The 15,413-nt window shown below is 40.0% G+C and overlaps 1 protein-coding gene across 1 annotated transcript in view; it reads right to left on the bottom strand.

Annotated features, from left to right (window-relative positions):
- Window positions 1–230: 230 nt before the first annotated feature.
- The window catches only part of rexo1 (REX1, RNA exonuclease 1 homolog), a 47,629-nt gene continuing 32,446 nt past the window's right edge, over window positions 231–15,413 (bottom strand). The window contains exons 8-16 of the mRNA XM_060932482.1: window positions 15,190–15,315; window positions 14,806–14,943; window positions 12,462–12,575; window positions 12,248–12,321; window positions 9,338–9,448; window positions 9,011–9,126; window positions 5,759–5,897; window positions 4,444–4,564; window positions 231–1,788 (exon numbers count right to left, since the gene is read on the bottom strand). Coding sequence (XP_060788465.1) covers window positions 1,700–1,788; window positions 4,444–4,564; window positions 5,759–5,897; window positions 9,011–9,126; window positions 9,338–9,448; window positions 12,248–12,321; window positions 12,462–12,575; window positions 14,806–14,943; window positions 15,190–15,315 — 1,028 coding nt within the window. The 3' untranslated portion in view covers window positions 231–1,699. The remainder of the gene's footprint in view (window positions 1,789–4,443; window positions 4,565–5,758; window positions 5,898–9,010; window positions 9,127–9,337; window positions 9,449–12,247; window positions 12,322–12,461; window positions 12,576–14,805; window positions 14,944–15,189; window positions 15,316–15,413) is intronic.

The following is a 15,413-nucleotide window of genomic DNA, read 5'->3' as shown; positions in this document are numbered from 1 at the left end:
AAACCAAACACACACGTGTGTGTGTGTGTATATATATATATATATATATATATATATATATATATATATATATGATGTTTTTTTTTCCTTTTCCGCAATAATCATTCCCTGACTTCTGAAGGTCAACACACTTCTCTCTTATTTGGTTTGTGTGCTCGCTTCTCTTTCCCATGTTGATGTTGAGGGACTTTGGCTTCTGTATGCGTCACCTCATATTTGTTTCCCAGTTAATCAGGAAGTCATGGATTACAACTTGGAAGTTCCTACACGCTCCAGTCAACTCCGACACGTGTTTTTGTTGAAAATATATATTTCTTGATTAGGGATTTGTTTTTTTTTCTGGATAAATTAATTTCAATTAAAAGGGTGGATTTCTCCCATTTTTTCAGCGTGAGATGAGGCGACTTCACCGAGAGGTGGATTTTTTTCTCATCTCATCTCATTATCTGTAGCCGCTTTATCCTTCTACAGGGTCGCAGGCAAGCTGGAGCCTATCCCAGCTGACTACAGGCGAAAGGCGGGGTACACCCTGGACAAGTCGCCAGGTCATCACAGGGCTGACACATAGACACAGACAACCATTCACACTCACATTCACACCTACAGTCAATTTAGAGTCACCAGTTAACCTAACCTGCATGTCTTTGGACTGTGGGGGAAACCGGAGCACCCGGAGGAAACCCACGCGGACACGGGGAGAACATGCAAACTCCGCACAGAAAGGCCCCCGCCGGCCACGGGGCTCGAACCCGGACCTTCTTGCTGTGAGGCAACAGCGCTAACCACTACACCACCGTGCCGCCGTGGATTTTTTTTTTTAAACCCTTTTTACTCATCTTTACAAAGGAGTGAGAATAATCATGGAGGTCACTGTACATGAGATGGACTTCACTAAATAGCCAAATAAAAAAATGGACAATCTGAGATGTTTAATGTATCGGCATTAAACATCACTAACTAAGTTAATGCATGATTTAATACAGTGCAACATAAAGCCTTTCTACGCAGAAACCTTATCCGATTTCCAGCACCATCAAAACTGACACGACAATAAAAAAAAATAAAAATAACGATCCTGGACCATGCCTTGACATTTTTTTTTTTTTTAATTCCCACTGTCCTGTTTCAAGTTTCTCAGCCTCGTTTAAAGACACAGCCTGAATAGAAATACCACCAAAAAAAAAGCAGCAGCTCGAAGTGGGTGTTCCTTCAAGACCATAGATGGGAATGTGGGTGTGTCTGAATCCCCCAGAAAGGCTTTCACAAGACTTAGGCCTCTTGTTAGCCGACTAGCTCTCACGAATTCACCTGACGGAATTTCTGGACTGCATTTTAAATGTTTTCACAAGAGACAGAATATTTCAGGAAATACACTCAAAATTTCTCAGACGCATCCATATATGGGCTCAAAGACACGCCCACCGATCCCCCTTCCAGAAGATGACGCTGTTGATCGAGGCTGGATTCGCCTCAGGAAGTACACGGTACACGTGTCAGATTAACAGCCGAATCTGCACAAACTAAAGCTACAGACAGCAGTGGCATCTTTCCCTCTTTCTCAATTCTTTTTTCTCTTCTTCTGTCTCTGGTACAAGAACAGATCCAACACCTTTGCCTTCTCTCTCTCTCTCTCTCTCTCTCTCTCTGCGTGCTCAGTGCAGGGTGTGACGGAAAACAGGGATGTTCGTGACGTCCGAGGTCATCTCTTGACTTTGGCGTCCTCTTTGATCTTCCATATCATGAGCTCCATGCAGGCGGCGGCGTCTTCGCTGGAGTCGTGGCCCTCCACTAGAATGAAAACGATGAGATAATGTTTAAAAAGAAAAAATTAAAAGGGAGATAAGCACTGGCTGCTATTTTGAAGGAACAGGAAAATGAAAATTTCCTCCAAACGGACTCTTAAGACTAAGAGCGTCTTTAACTACCTCTTAAGATCCATTGTTAAGCTAATGTGGTTTTCCCGAGCTAGTTCGCGCTTAACTTACGATGGACCTGGATCACTCTTTCACAACAAAAGAGTGACACAGAATGTGATGCGCCTCTGAGGGATTCTCACAGTCGACGGGCGGAGACTGGTGTCGAATCTGCTGCCGGTGTTCAATTATTTTTCTTGTATATTGCAAGTACATCGAGTTAATTATTAAATAAATACACATTTTTTTTAACACGCATTAGGAATATTTAACCGTTATTCCACAAAATCGAGTCGTACATGAGCGGATAGCCCACGAGGAGCGTAGCTACCGTATAACCGAGTTGGCTATAAGCCGTGTACGACGAGATAGAGTGGAATAACAGTTTTATTCTATCCACATTCACTGGATTTTGAGAAACGGCGCATTTTTATTTTTTGCAAATTCAATAAATAGAAACTTTATACAAAACTTCCGAGAAAATAATTTCTGCTTAGAATGTAAACAAAGCAGCGAAATGACAGGAGCAATTTGTGAAAAAATGCGATAATAATAATAATTCTTGAAAAAAAGTTCTTACCATCAAATACTTTTATTTCATATTTTGTTGTTTTTTTGGGGTTTTGTTTTCAAGTAGACTTTTTATTTCATCTTTGGTTAGTTCAGCAACACGCTCCGCCATTTTGTTTTTCTCTACTCACGGTATATGAGCTGATAGCCTAGTAGCAGAGTAGCCAATCAGAGTGTGCGATTGCTCATATCCAGTGAATGTGGATAGAATATATTATTTATATTAGTGCTGTCAAGCGATTAAAATATTTAATCGCGATTAATGTCGCGACTGTCATAGTTAACTCGCGATTAATCGCAATTTAATCGCACATTTTTGTCACATGAAAAACCATGTAATTCTCTTATCAGCATAAAAAAAGTGAATGGGCTTGCTCACCGTTCGAACTATGGGGGTACTCGGGGGATCCGAGATCCCCTGAAACAGACATGAGATCCCTTGAAAACATGATTTGGGAAATGTTGGGGGGTCTCTAAAATATTGGCAAAATGATGTTTATTGACATAGCAATCGTGTGTAACGGGAAGCATTTGCATATCCGAAGTGAGCGCGCGATGGAGAGCCGCGCTCTGAGACAAGCGCAAGCACCCCCTCCCCCCCCAAGGGAAAAAAAGGGACCCCCCGAAAATATCGGCATAGTTCGAACACTGGTTGTACCAATGTTTTTTTTTTTTTTATTGCAGAGCATAACACGTCTTGTCACAGCCACTGCAAAGTCGGGCTGGAGCCGTCGATGGGAAAACGAAACCTAAGCCGAGCACCGTGGCTCTTCGGGGGAGGGCAGAGGACTCTGGCTGTGCGGGGCGTGGCATTACAGTCTAGCTGCTATCGTTTTTCTAAGCAAAGTCTCTGTTCCAAGTTCCTGGCAGTTTCAAAAGCTTATGAAAAACCTACATCATGTCACAGAGCATTAATCTTGCGATAAAAAAATTATCGCCGTTAAAATTGAGTCAAGTTAACGCGTTAATAACGCGACATTTTTGACAGCACTAATTTATATACAACATTGCCAACTGGGCATTGTGGATAACAACTGAAATAATCCTGACTGCATGACTAGGTAACTGAAATGAGTGGGCACGGGGAAAACATTTACTGAATTGTTTAGCTTATTATTTGTTCATTTTTTCGTATGATGTTAATTTAAATTTAAAAACATGCTTGGAATTAAAAAAAAAAAAAATAGTATTGTCCAAAAATGTAAAATAGTTTCAATTGTTAATTACCACGTTATATATGTAATCTTTAATGACGATACAATATATTAACATATGTTAACACTTTACATTTCATTGGTGGTTTTTTTTTGGTACAAAATGAAATGTCATGTGACCTCATCGATTGGATTTAGCAACTACTTATGCCTATTTTATCTAAATACCCAGGTACAGAGAGTGATTACTGATCCGACATGGGAAGTTCTGGGCGGCTCCTTTACTGAGCAAGATTACTGAGCCCGTCCTTACTGTAGAACCAAAAGTCCAGAGGGTGGAGCTGGACCTGATCCAACTCCTCCTCCAAGCCTAACCCCTCACCCACGAGACTCAACAATCCAGCCTGAAACTTACAGAGCTGTCGACACCCTCCCGACTTTCGGTTCGACTCCGCCCTAGTAGGAGGAACTGGATCTGATCAGGTCCCGCTCTAGGACTTTTGGTTCTGCAGCAAGGGCAATTATGTGCACCCCAGTGAAGGGTTATAAGTGGGAGTTGTTGAATAGTAGGGAGAAGACAGGTCTTTAAATTGAGTCATGAGGATTAAACGGGAATTTATTGGACGTCAACTCGGAAGGTGAAGCTTCAGCCAGGGCCTTTGTTCAAATTTTAGTGAATTTTGATTTTCCATCTTGTCCATGGGTGCTGTACGGTTTTATTATTGCAGTGGGACACGGAGAAGATGGAAATATTTTTGCAGTGGGAATGTGCTGGGTGTGAGTGAAAGAAATAGTGCTGCGCTCACCGTTGTCCTGGATGATGCGCTTGAGGTGATCGGCCATGATGTTGCGCAGGGCGCGTTTGTACGGCAGGCCGAGGCGGTGAGGGAAGACCACGGCCGTGTCGACGACGGTGCTGTGCAGAAGCTGAGAAAGCACAGGTATGGGGTTAAACCACCGAGCTCGATATAAAATCTAGAGAGCTCATAGACTTGTCAGAGTGAAGCCATCTGGCCGCCATCCTACCACTCGCATCGCGTGTCTTTGACTTGTGTGAAACTGTTGCGTCTGATCAAATTTGCCCCAAGAAAAGTATCCCCTGACTTTTTTTCTGCTCCTTTCTTTACCTCCTTATTTTCTCAACTTTACCCCCATTCCTTACATATTTTTATAGCGCTCCGCTTCACTATTATTGTTTTTTCCTTTTCCAGTTCAGTCTCTGATCAATTTTTTTGAACGGCTCTTTTACTACCGTAATTATTTTTACGGAGATTGTTTCAGTTTTTCTCTTATACAGTGCATCTTTCTCTTTCGTATAGTTCTTCTTCCTTTCTATTTATTTATTATGCCAACATAAAGGCAATACAATACTTCCTTTCTGTTTAGGACAGTTGTCGAAACAGGATTATTTTCTTGTGCTATTTGCCATTTTCACTTCGTTTTCTTAGTCACGTCTTAACAGTATTTATTGGTCACATAATTCACTGTCACAACATTCATGCAGCTTGTGACCAATAAATACCATTCAGACATGACTCTGAGAATGAAGTGAAAACGGCAAATAACGTGAGAAAATAATCCTGTTTCAACAACTGTCCTAAACAGAAAGGAAGTATTGTACAGTGTTTGTGTCGATATAATAAATAAATAAATAAATAGAACGGAAGAAGAAATATACAAAGAGAAAGATACACTGTATAAGAGAAAACCTGAAATAATCTCCCTAAAAATAATTACAGTAGTAAAAGAGCCATTCAAAAAAATAAGATCAGAGACTGAACTGGAAAAGGAAAAAACAATAACAGTGAAGCGGAGCGATATAAAAATATGTAAGGAATGGGGGTAAAGTGGAGAAAATAAGAGCAGGTAAAGAAAGGGGGAAAAACAGTCAGGAGATACTTTTCTTGGGGCAAATTTGATTGGATACACTGGTTTAACATGTAAGACAAAGACACGCGATGCGAGTGGCAAGATGGCGGCCAGATGGCTTCACTCGTCTCTACAGCGGGGAATGGGCTCTGAGCTCTCTAGATTTTATACAGAGCTCAGTGGGTTAAACACACACACACACACACACACAATACGAGACAAGATGCCTGTGTGCTTGTGTGTGTTAATTACCTTAAGGGCAAAAAGATCGCTCTCTAAGCTATGGCCAATCAGGATGGACTCTGCGCTGAACATGTTCAGTAAGACGGCCTGCACGTCTCTCAGCCTCATCGTGGCGTTCTCAAGATCCTCCTCCGTCACACCAGAGAACCTGAACACACACACACAAAGAACTTCACTCTTCAAATGTTCATTTACAAATATTTTAAATCCGTTTTTTGACCACATGCCACTTGATGCAAGAACACAGGTCTTAATAACACTCTTACTCCAAATGATTAATTTTCTAATGAAAGTGATATTACAATATTCCAACATACAATTTGGACACACCTCCTAATTCAATGCATTTTCTTTATTTGTATTAATTTAAAAAAAAAAAAGTCACTTCATGTCTTATAGGAATGATGGATGTCGTTTCTCTTTACTTAGTTGTTCGGTTCTTGATCTAATACTCTATGGATCACTACAGTTGTGGATGGAATAGGGCTATTTTATTATCTGTATTTTTATCATTTATCATCATTTACTGTTTGATGTCAAACATATTAAGGCGGCAAGAAACTCGTCCACTAATTAACTTTTGACGAGGCACACCTGTTAATTGGAAAGCATTCCAGGTGACGACCTCATGAAGCTGGTTAAAATAATAATAATAATAATAATAATAATAATAATAATAAACAGCATGCAAAGTGTCATCAAGGTAAACACTGGATACTTTGAAGAATCTAAAATATCAAACATTTTTTTAACACTTTTTTTTTTGTTTACCACATAATTCCATATGCGTTCCAGATGTTATTTCATAGTGTTGATGTCTTCAGTATTGTTCTACAGTGTAGAAAATAGTCACAATACAGAAAACACCTATGAATGAGTAGAGCAGGGGTGTACAAACTTTTGACTGGTACTGTATATATAATAAATAAATCAATATGGTGCTTTATTGGGCATTTCCTGCACTATATAGGCAACTACTGTCATTTTAAACCCTATGTAGTCAGCAGATATGCATTTAGTGAATATGAGTACTGTGCAAAAGTCTTAGCCCCCTATTTTTTTTTCCCACACAAACTTTGTTATAGAGGTTTTCGACCCACGTGACCGTTGCCATGTCGACAAGTAGATGGCGCCATTTTGGCGGTCACAACAATGGCGACTCACGCTAGATCTGTATACCTGTATCCCACATGATCTGTATACCTATGTCGTTAAAAACCCATCGCCATACACAGGTATTGATCTGAAAGCGTATAAGAGTTTGGATGCCTACAAATATTTTGTGTCAGGCTGGGTAACATGCCTACATCAGCAGGTCGTCCCTGGAGCCGGTGGTCGCCATCTTATTACAGCTAAGGTTTGTTCACATTTTCATTTACTTTCGGTCCTCAGGATAAACAAAATGTTATTAAATGTCATTGAAATAACTTCTTAGTCTGTTGAGACATGGCCCGTTATAAATTTGCTGTTACCAGGCAATGACCAAGAACTGTATTATTAGGGTCGGTGTCTGTGTTGTAGCAGTGTACTAGCAGCTAGCTGTTAGCACTAGCTAATGTCAACAACATAGCTAGTATGTTACTGTAGCAATGTTTACGTTCAGTCATTTGGATGACTGTTAAAACCTTTCAGTCTCAAGTTTTTCCTTTACTGTATTTACTAGTTTACTGAGCTAGCGCGCTCGGGCAAGCTGGGAGCTAGCGCGCTCCGGTGCGCGCTAGCTCCCGGCCTGCCCGAGCGCGCTAGCTCCCGGCCTGCCCGAGCGCGCTAGCTCCCGGCCTGCCCGAGCGCGCTAGCTCCCGGCTTGCCCGAGCGCGCTAGCTCAGTAAACTAGTAAATACAGTAAAGGAAAAACTTGAGACTGAAAGGTTTTAACAGTCATCCAAATGACTGAACGTAAACATTGCTACAGTAACATACTAGCTATGTTGTTGACATTAGCTAGCTTGACCTTCAAAATGGCGGACACCGAGGTGTCACGTGACCCTGTGACATCAGGTGAAAAACCTCTATAGATTTCTATTTTATGACTTCTACATTATTCAGTCAGTACAAAAACATTTTAGAGTCCAAACGTTCGTTTTCCAGCACAAAATTAAAACTTTGTATCTGAGCAGCATATTACACAAGAGCCCACTCTTCAGATTAAAAAAGAAAACGTAACGAAGGCTGCTGGGTTTTGGTGCAAAATTAAGACGCGAGTGTGACAGTCATACCTTAGGGCATATCTAACAACCTGTGTCCCCCCCCATCTGTCCCTCTGAGTTACATGTCGGTCCTGGGATTGAGATGCTGGCCTCTTCTGCTCCTCGGACCTGCCTGATCCATCCTGGTGCCCTGTGTCTGGTTGGAGTTTTATCGCATCGCTCCTGTGGAGGACGGCCCCATGAGGACAGTTGAGGGAGGACGCTCTGGACTCTTACAGTAATGCTTTTATAGTTGAAGACTACCGTTGTCTTGCTAACTTTAGGACTGCAGTTGTCATGAACAGTTTTGCACTCAAGTTTCCATCAATGAAGAGTTTATAACATCAACGAAACTGACTTCATGTTAAAACTGTTAATGTTATAGTCATGTTGTCTGTTGTCGCCCAAATGAGGATGGGTTCCCTTTTGAGTCTGGTTCCTCTCGAGGTTTCTTCCTCATGTCGTCTGAGGGAGTTTTTCCTTGCCACCGTCGCCACAGGCTTGCTCATTGGGGATAGATTAGGGATAAAATTAGCTCATGTTTTAAGTCGTTCAAATTCTGTAAAGCTGCTTTGCGACAGTGTTTATTGTTAAAAGCGCTGTACAAATAAACTTGACTTGACAGTCAAAGTGTCCAGAAGAACTGTGGCTGGTTCTGGAAGATGCTCAGTAAAACCTACAGCTCGTTTTCTTATAAAACTGCACACACTGGACGTCACACTAAATATTGACTTTGTTATATTGATTTATGGTGGCTTACTGTTTATAGTATTTAATATTGAAACATTTCATTTTATTATTTTTGACCCATTTTTGGTCGACAGCATTTCTTTACACATGCCTAAGACTTTTGCACAGTACTATAGTTTAAAAAAAAAGAAAAGAAAAAACCCCCGAACCCCTCACAATTCTCGTGTATAGACGATTTCAACAGGGATGGTTAAATATATACCGGTACATCACTGACAAGAAATCTTGGATATATAAATAAAACATAATAATAAATAATTAAAAATACATCATAGCCTGATTGCAGAGTGATTTTTAAAAAAATTTTATATATAAACACTCTTACCGTGTGTTGTAGTCCACCACTTTGCTCTCTGGCTTCACAAACGTGTCATAAACCACTTTCAGGTCAGAGTTGATGACCGTCACCCGGGTCAGCTCCAAACCCTGCTTTGTGTAGCACTAAGGGGAAAAAAAAAAAAAAACAGCTTTGAACCACATGCAAGTATGTGTGGTATAAGCTAGCTCATAATCTTCTTCGTCCAAAATATGCCCCATCTCTAAGTATACAGTATATCGTTGTATTTAGATCTATGCACGTGTGTGTGTGTGTGTGTGTGTGTGTGTGTGTGTGTGTGTGTGTGTGTGTGTGTGAGAGAGAGACTGTTCTTACCATCTCACAGTCCAGAGCATACACTCCTGCATTTCCATCAGATGACGAGGGTTTGCTGAACGTCTTTACGTAGCCCTCTAAAGACTCCTTACGGCTGTCCTGCACGTGTTGCTAAAGTCAAGAATGACAGTTAATTCAATTCAGCTAGTTATTTGTATATAAAAGTATTTATTCAGCGCTGCTTCTAAGTGCTCTTTGCAAATGGGTTTTCATATGTTCCGTCGCCATATTTCTGAGCAATACATGAAACGACTGTGTTACGATTATATTTTCAGTACATTTTGCTTTATGGCTTGTTGAACAAAGCTAATTAAGTGAAACTAAACCAAATCAAATCAAAGTGCCCTGAAAGAAAGCAATTATATAATCAAATTCTCCAACAGAACAAGAAATGCAAATCACAAACCTCAGAGAAGATGTAACATGATCAAATAATAAAAAACAAAGCTAGATTTGTATTTCCTGAATGAAACGTACACTGCTTGGAAAAGACAGGCTTATATTTATTCATGTATTTGACTGTCAAGTGAATTGAACAGATTTAAGTCCATTTTAATTTCAAATATATATATTTTTAATATTAATTAATATTTATTACGTGAGTGGAAAAAAAAAAAAACACTCTACGGCTCCAAAATATAATTACAGTTGGCATATCAGACACTTGCTGGCCGTGCTGTGAAAACTGTCCATGCAGACGCTCATCTAAGTTTCCAAATCTGTCGTTGCTTAACTCTTTTTATATTTTCTATCGTGAATATTATCATTAAAAAGCTTATAATCTCTGCTTTCCAAAGAAATGCATCTGGTTAAGATCTGTTCAGTACTTTGGGAGTAACGGCAGGTTGAAGTCAGTACAACAGAGTAAAAACTCTGCTCGCGGGACGTCAGGAAACTGCCGGAGCTTTTCTTTTTGAGTCACGGGAAAGCGCTCAGGCTCTCTCTCTCTTCTGATCGGTTTCCGACTGGATTACTCGTCAATATCAAACCAGATAACTTTTACAGGGATGTTCTCTCGCTCTCATTGTTTCTGATGAAGGATTCAGCAAAATTTTCCGTCTGCTAGTTTTGATGTTATGCATCACGGGAGACTCTGAAGTGAGTTTTCGTAGCTTTACCTACTTATTTTTTCAAATCAAACTGATTCATGTAAATAAATAACTATTTTAGAATATAACTAGAGTTGCTTTGATGAAAAATATTGAGATCTTAGTGGCCGGAATGATATTTTAAAAAACCCCAAGTCAGAAACGCGAGCGTCAATTTCAGTTCAATTAATGTGAACTGTTTACTGGATGTGGATCAGACGGTTTTTTCGAGGCTCACCTTGAAAGCTGTGAATATTAATCGAAATAATCAATCATTTATATTCTTTCATATAAACACTACGAGGCCCTATTTTTGAGAAATACAAAGGCCTACAGAGCACAAAGAGCGGATTAGAAATAATCTTTTATTACTTTTTTATTGAGTTTACCAATTTAACCTAATTAGCATAATTAATACTAATTAAATGCTAATCTGCTTTTACTAATTTTTCAAACTTTGTATTCAGTATCCAACCATCTATGTGCCTGCCAATTTCCATGTAAATATCTTGAATAATAAAAAAGAAAATGAAGAAAAAACATTTTATCTCATTGGTTAATGAGGCCCATGTTGGACCATGTGATCCTCATACAGAATATTACAGCAGTTTTCTAAAAATTACACCTTTTTTTCCCAATCTTTGATTTGTAATATCTCAAGAATGGATAAACATATTTTAATTTTGTAAAAAGTATGTTGCATTCAATTCTGAACTCAATGAGAGCAGTTTCAAGCAATTTGGATTAAATTTGATTTGTCACCTGATATGTTCATTTACACTACCGTTCAAAAGTTTGGGGTCACTTTGAAATGTCCTTATTTCTGAAAGAAAAGCACTGTTCTTTTCAATGAAGATCACTTTAAACTAATCAGAAATCCACTCTATACATTGCTAATGTGCTAAATGACTATTCTAGCTGCAAATGTGTGGTTTTTGGTGCAATATCTCCATAGGTGTATAGAGGCCCATTTCCAGCAACTCTCACTCCAGTGTTCTAATGGTACAATGTGTTTGCTCATTGCCTCAGAAGGCTAATGGATGATTAGAAAACCCTTGTACAATCATGTTAGCACAGCTGAAAACAGTTGAGCTCTTTAGAGAAGCTATAAAACTGACCTTCCTTTGAGCAGATTGAGTTTCTGGAGCATCACATTTGTGGGGTCGATTAAATGCTCAAAATGGCCAGAAAAATGTCTTGACTATATTTTCTATTCATTTTACAACTTATGGTGGGAAATAAAAGTGTGACTTTTCATGGAAAACACAAAATTGTCTGGGTGACCCCAAACTTTTGAACGGTAGTGTACATATTTAAATAATTCAAGCCTGATATCTGATCAGCATTTATTTATTTATTTTTAAAAACAGTTATAGGCGTCCTTGGCTGCAAAATGTTTGACAAGTTGTTCAGCATGGCTCGGAGCTGTAATCAAGTTATAACTAAAACCGGATTTCCCACCCCAGGCTTATTACATCGAATCACACAGACGTACAGAAAAACAAAAACAGCACCATTCCGTCATTCCTAAAATCATCCGTATTTGATTAATTGATTGCTCTACAGTAAATATGTCCGAATAGATATTTCTAAACCAGGACGCACCCATTTTCCCAAACTATAAAAAAGCTTGACAGCTCAGCGTACTCGGAGCATCAATACTCCGATAATATGCAATGAGAGATTAATGTGACAGATGGCACAGAAAGAACGACAGACACAGGTGGCAGTGCTGGTTAAGACCTCAGTCAGATGAGGAACATGTAGGCGGATGGGGTAAGGTGGGGGTGTGAGATCAAAAGTGCAGGGTCAGAAGACTTACTTTAGCCACCTGACATCCAGGAGAGCCCACGGCACCCGAGCAGCAGCTGTACTGCGTCTCCCAGCCTCCAGACACTGTGAAACACACACACACACACACACACACACACACACACACACACACCAAAAATGGCCAAGATTAATATTAAAATAAGTAAAAACCTCCTTTATTTAGCTTGTTCCTCATTTCCTCTTTCAGAGAAGCAATTTCTTACCCTTGTATCTGCGTAATCTGCCCCAGTGGTGGTCACACTCCTCTTTGCGGATGCAGTTGCCGTTGGCGTTGACTTTATACTCGGCGCCACACCGGCAGCACACCTTAGTGAAGGCTGATGAAACACACAACAAAAACACAACATTAAATTATACAGCCTCATAAATCTAACAAGGTGTTGACCAAAATTGTGTTTTTCTGTCTTTGACACCTGGAACATATTTCAAGCAAAAGATCGTATTGTGCAAGAAACCATTTTAACATTTAAGTTTTACCAGATTTTGGGGGAAAATTTTTTTATATATATATATATATATATATATATATATATATATATTTTTTTTTTATGTGATTAAGAAACATGCAACAGAGAAACATATTTCAGTTTAGGAAAGTCTGTAGTTCAGAAAATGTATTACAAAATACTAAAATTTTCTCAGATGAATGGATAAAATGAATGGATAAAGAGACACGTATGTGAGTCCTCGTGTGTGCTGAGAGGTTTAGGGATATTGGGGTGTTTGTGATGATGTGGGGCTCAGTTAGGGTTGATAAATAATACAGGAATGAGTAAATGACCCATTTAAATGATGGTGTAAGTAATCGTGTATTTGCTAAATGTCCGAATTGCAACCCAGAGACCAGAAAGACAGCAGGCTCTGAGAGCTGAGAGCTGAAAGGAAAGGCAGTATCACCATCTAGTGGTGGAACAACTGCTGAGTGAGAAAGAGAATGAAAAGAGTGAGAAAAGCAAGTGGACAAAACGAAAACGTAAGTGGACAGGGTGAGGAAAGGAAGTGGACAGAGAAAGAAAAGGAAGTCAACAATAGTGGACAGGGTGAGAAAAGGAAGTGCACAGAGAGAAAAAGAAGTAAATGATAGTGGACAGGGTGAGAAAAGGAAGTGGACAGAGAGAGAGAAAATGAAGTGAGTGGAAGTGGACAGAAGGAGAGAAAAGGAAGTAAATGATAGTGGACAGAGACAGAAAAGGAAAATCAACAATAGTGGACAGGGTGAGAAAAGGAAGTGAGTGGAAGTGGACATAAAGAGAGAAAAGGAAGTGGACTGTGAGAGAAAAGGAAGTAAATGATAGTGGACAGAGACAGAAAAGGAAATCAACAATAGTGGACAGGGTGAGAAAAGGAAGTGGACAGAGAGAAAAAAAGTAAATTATAGTAGACAGAGAGAGAAAAGGAAGTAAAAGGAAGTGGACAATAATGGACAAAACGAGAAAAGGAAGTCAACAGTAGTGGACAGGGTGAGAAAAGGACGTGGACAGAGAGAGAGAGAGAGAGAAAAGGAAGTGGACAGAGACAGAAAAGGAAATCAACAATAGTGGACAGGGTGAGAAAAGGAAGTGGACAGAGAGAGAGAAAAGGGAGTGGACAGAGAGAAAAAAGTAAATTACAGTAGACAGAGAGAGAAAAGGAAGTAAAAGGAAGTGGACAATGGACAAAACGAGAAAAGGAAGTCAACAATAGTGGACAGGGTGAGAAAAGGAAGTGGACAGAGAGAGAGAGAAAAGGAAGTGGACAGGGTGTGAAAAGGAAGTGAATGATAGTGGACAGAGAAAGAAAAGGAAGTAAAAGGAAGTGGACAATAATGGACAAAATGAGAAAAGGAAGTCAACAATAGTGGACAGGGTGAGAAAAGGAAGTGGACAGTGAGAGAGAAAAGGAAGTGGACAGAGAGAGAAAAAGTAAATGATAGTAGACAGAGAAAGAAAAAGATGTGGACAGGGTGAGAAAAGGAAGTGAGTGGAAGTGGACATGAGAGAAAAGGAAGTGGACAGAGAGAAAAGGAAGTGGACAGAGAGAGAGAAGGAAGTGAGTGGAAGTGGACAGAAGGAGAGAAAAGGAAGTAAATGATAGTGGACAGAGACAGAAAAGGAAATCAACAATAGTGGACAGGGTGAGAAAAGGAAGTGGACAGAGAGAAAAAAGTAAATTATAGTAGACAGAGAGAGAAAAGGAAGTAAAAGGAAGTGGACAATAATGGACAAAACGAGAAAAGGAAGTCAACAATAGTGGACAGGGTGAGAAAAGGAAGTGGACAGAGAGAGAGAAAAGGAAGTGGACAGAGAGAGAGAAAAGGAAGTGAGTGGAGGTGGACAGAAAGAGAGAAAAGGAAGTGGACAGAGAGAAAAAGAAGTAAATGATAGTGGACAATAATGGACAAAACGAGAAAAGGAAGTCAACAATAGTGGACAGGGTGAGAAAAGGAAGTGGACAGAGAGAGAATGGAAATGTGTTGGATTTATCAATAGTTTTATCAGGTCACTCTCTGTCCATCCATCCAGAAAGGACAGAATGAGATGATGATGATGAAGCAGTAGATGTTCATACGGTCTTGGTTTTTCTTCTCAGGAACGTTATAGATGATGGCGTGGCCCAGGCGCTCAGGATGAGGTCTCGGGTAACCGTGTTCCTGCAGCTGCTCCTCACTCAAAACGTATGCTTTCAGTTTCCGGTAGAGAACTGCACCTGCAGAGTACGCGTGCGCGCGCGCACACACACACACACACACACACACACACACACACACACACACACACACACACACATTATCATCACTTAAAGGTGCAGTTTATACCATTCATTAATTTACACTCGTTCTTAATCATGACTGGAAAAGGTTCCTTGATGTCAGTTGCGTCATCTGTCTTTCTATTTGTCCTCTACAGTCAATAAAAACTGTAAATAATCTCGTTAGAGTGAATGAGGTCGTACCTTTGAGCTGTACGTCGTGCTGTTTGCCCGTGCGGCTGACGGAGTAGCTGGTCGTAGCTGCCAGTCGGCCGCTCAGAACTCCCTCATGAAACTGAGTTTTCCTGCTTCCAGACACGGCAGATTTCTCTGAGGAAGAACAACACAGGAAACACGGCTTGTGGTGAACCGGATTGTAAAGTCATAACCTTCTGTACGGTCAATACAGCAATCGGAATCACTTGTCT

The sequence above is a fragment of the Neoarius graeffei genome, chromosome 10 (assembly GCF_027579695.1).
Source record: "Neoarius graeffei isolate fNeoGra1 chromosome 10, fNeoGra1.pri, whole genome shotgun sequence".
Taxonomy (NCBI): Eukaryota; Metazoa; Chordata; class Actinopteri; order Siluriformes; family Ariidae; genus Neoarius; species Neoarius graeffei.
This window is presented reverse-complemented; position numbering and strand designations above follow the sequence as displayed.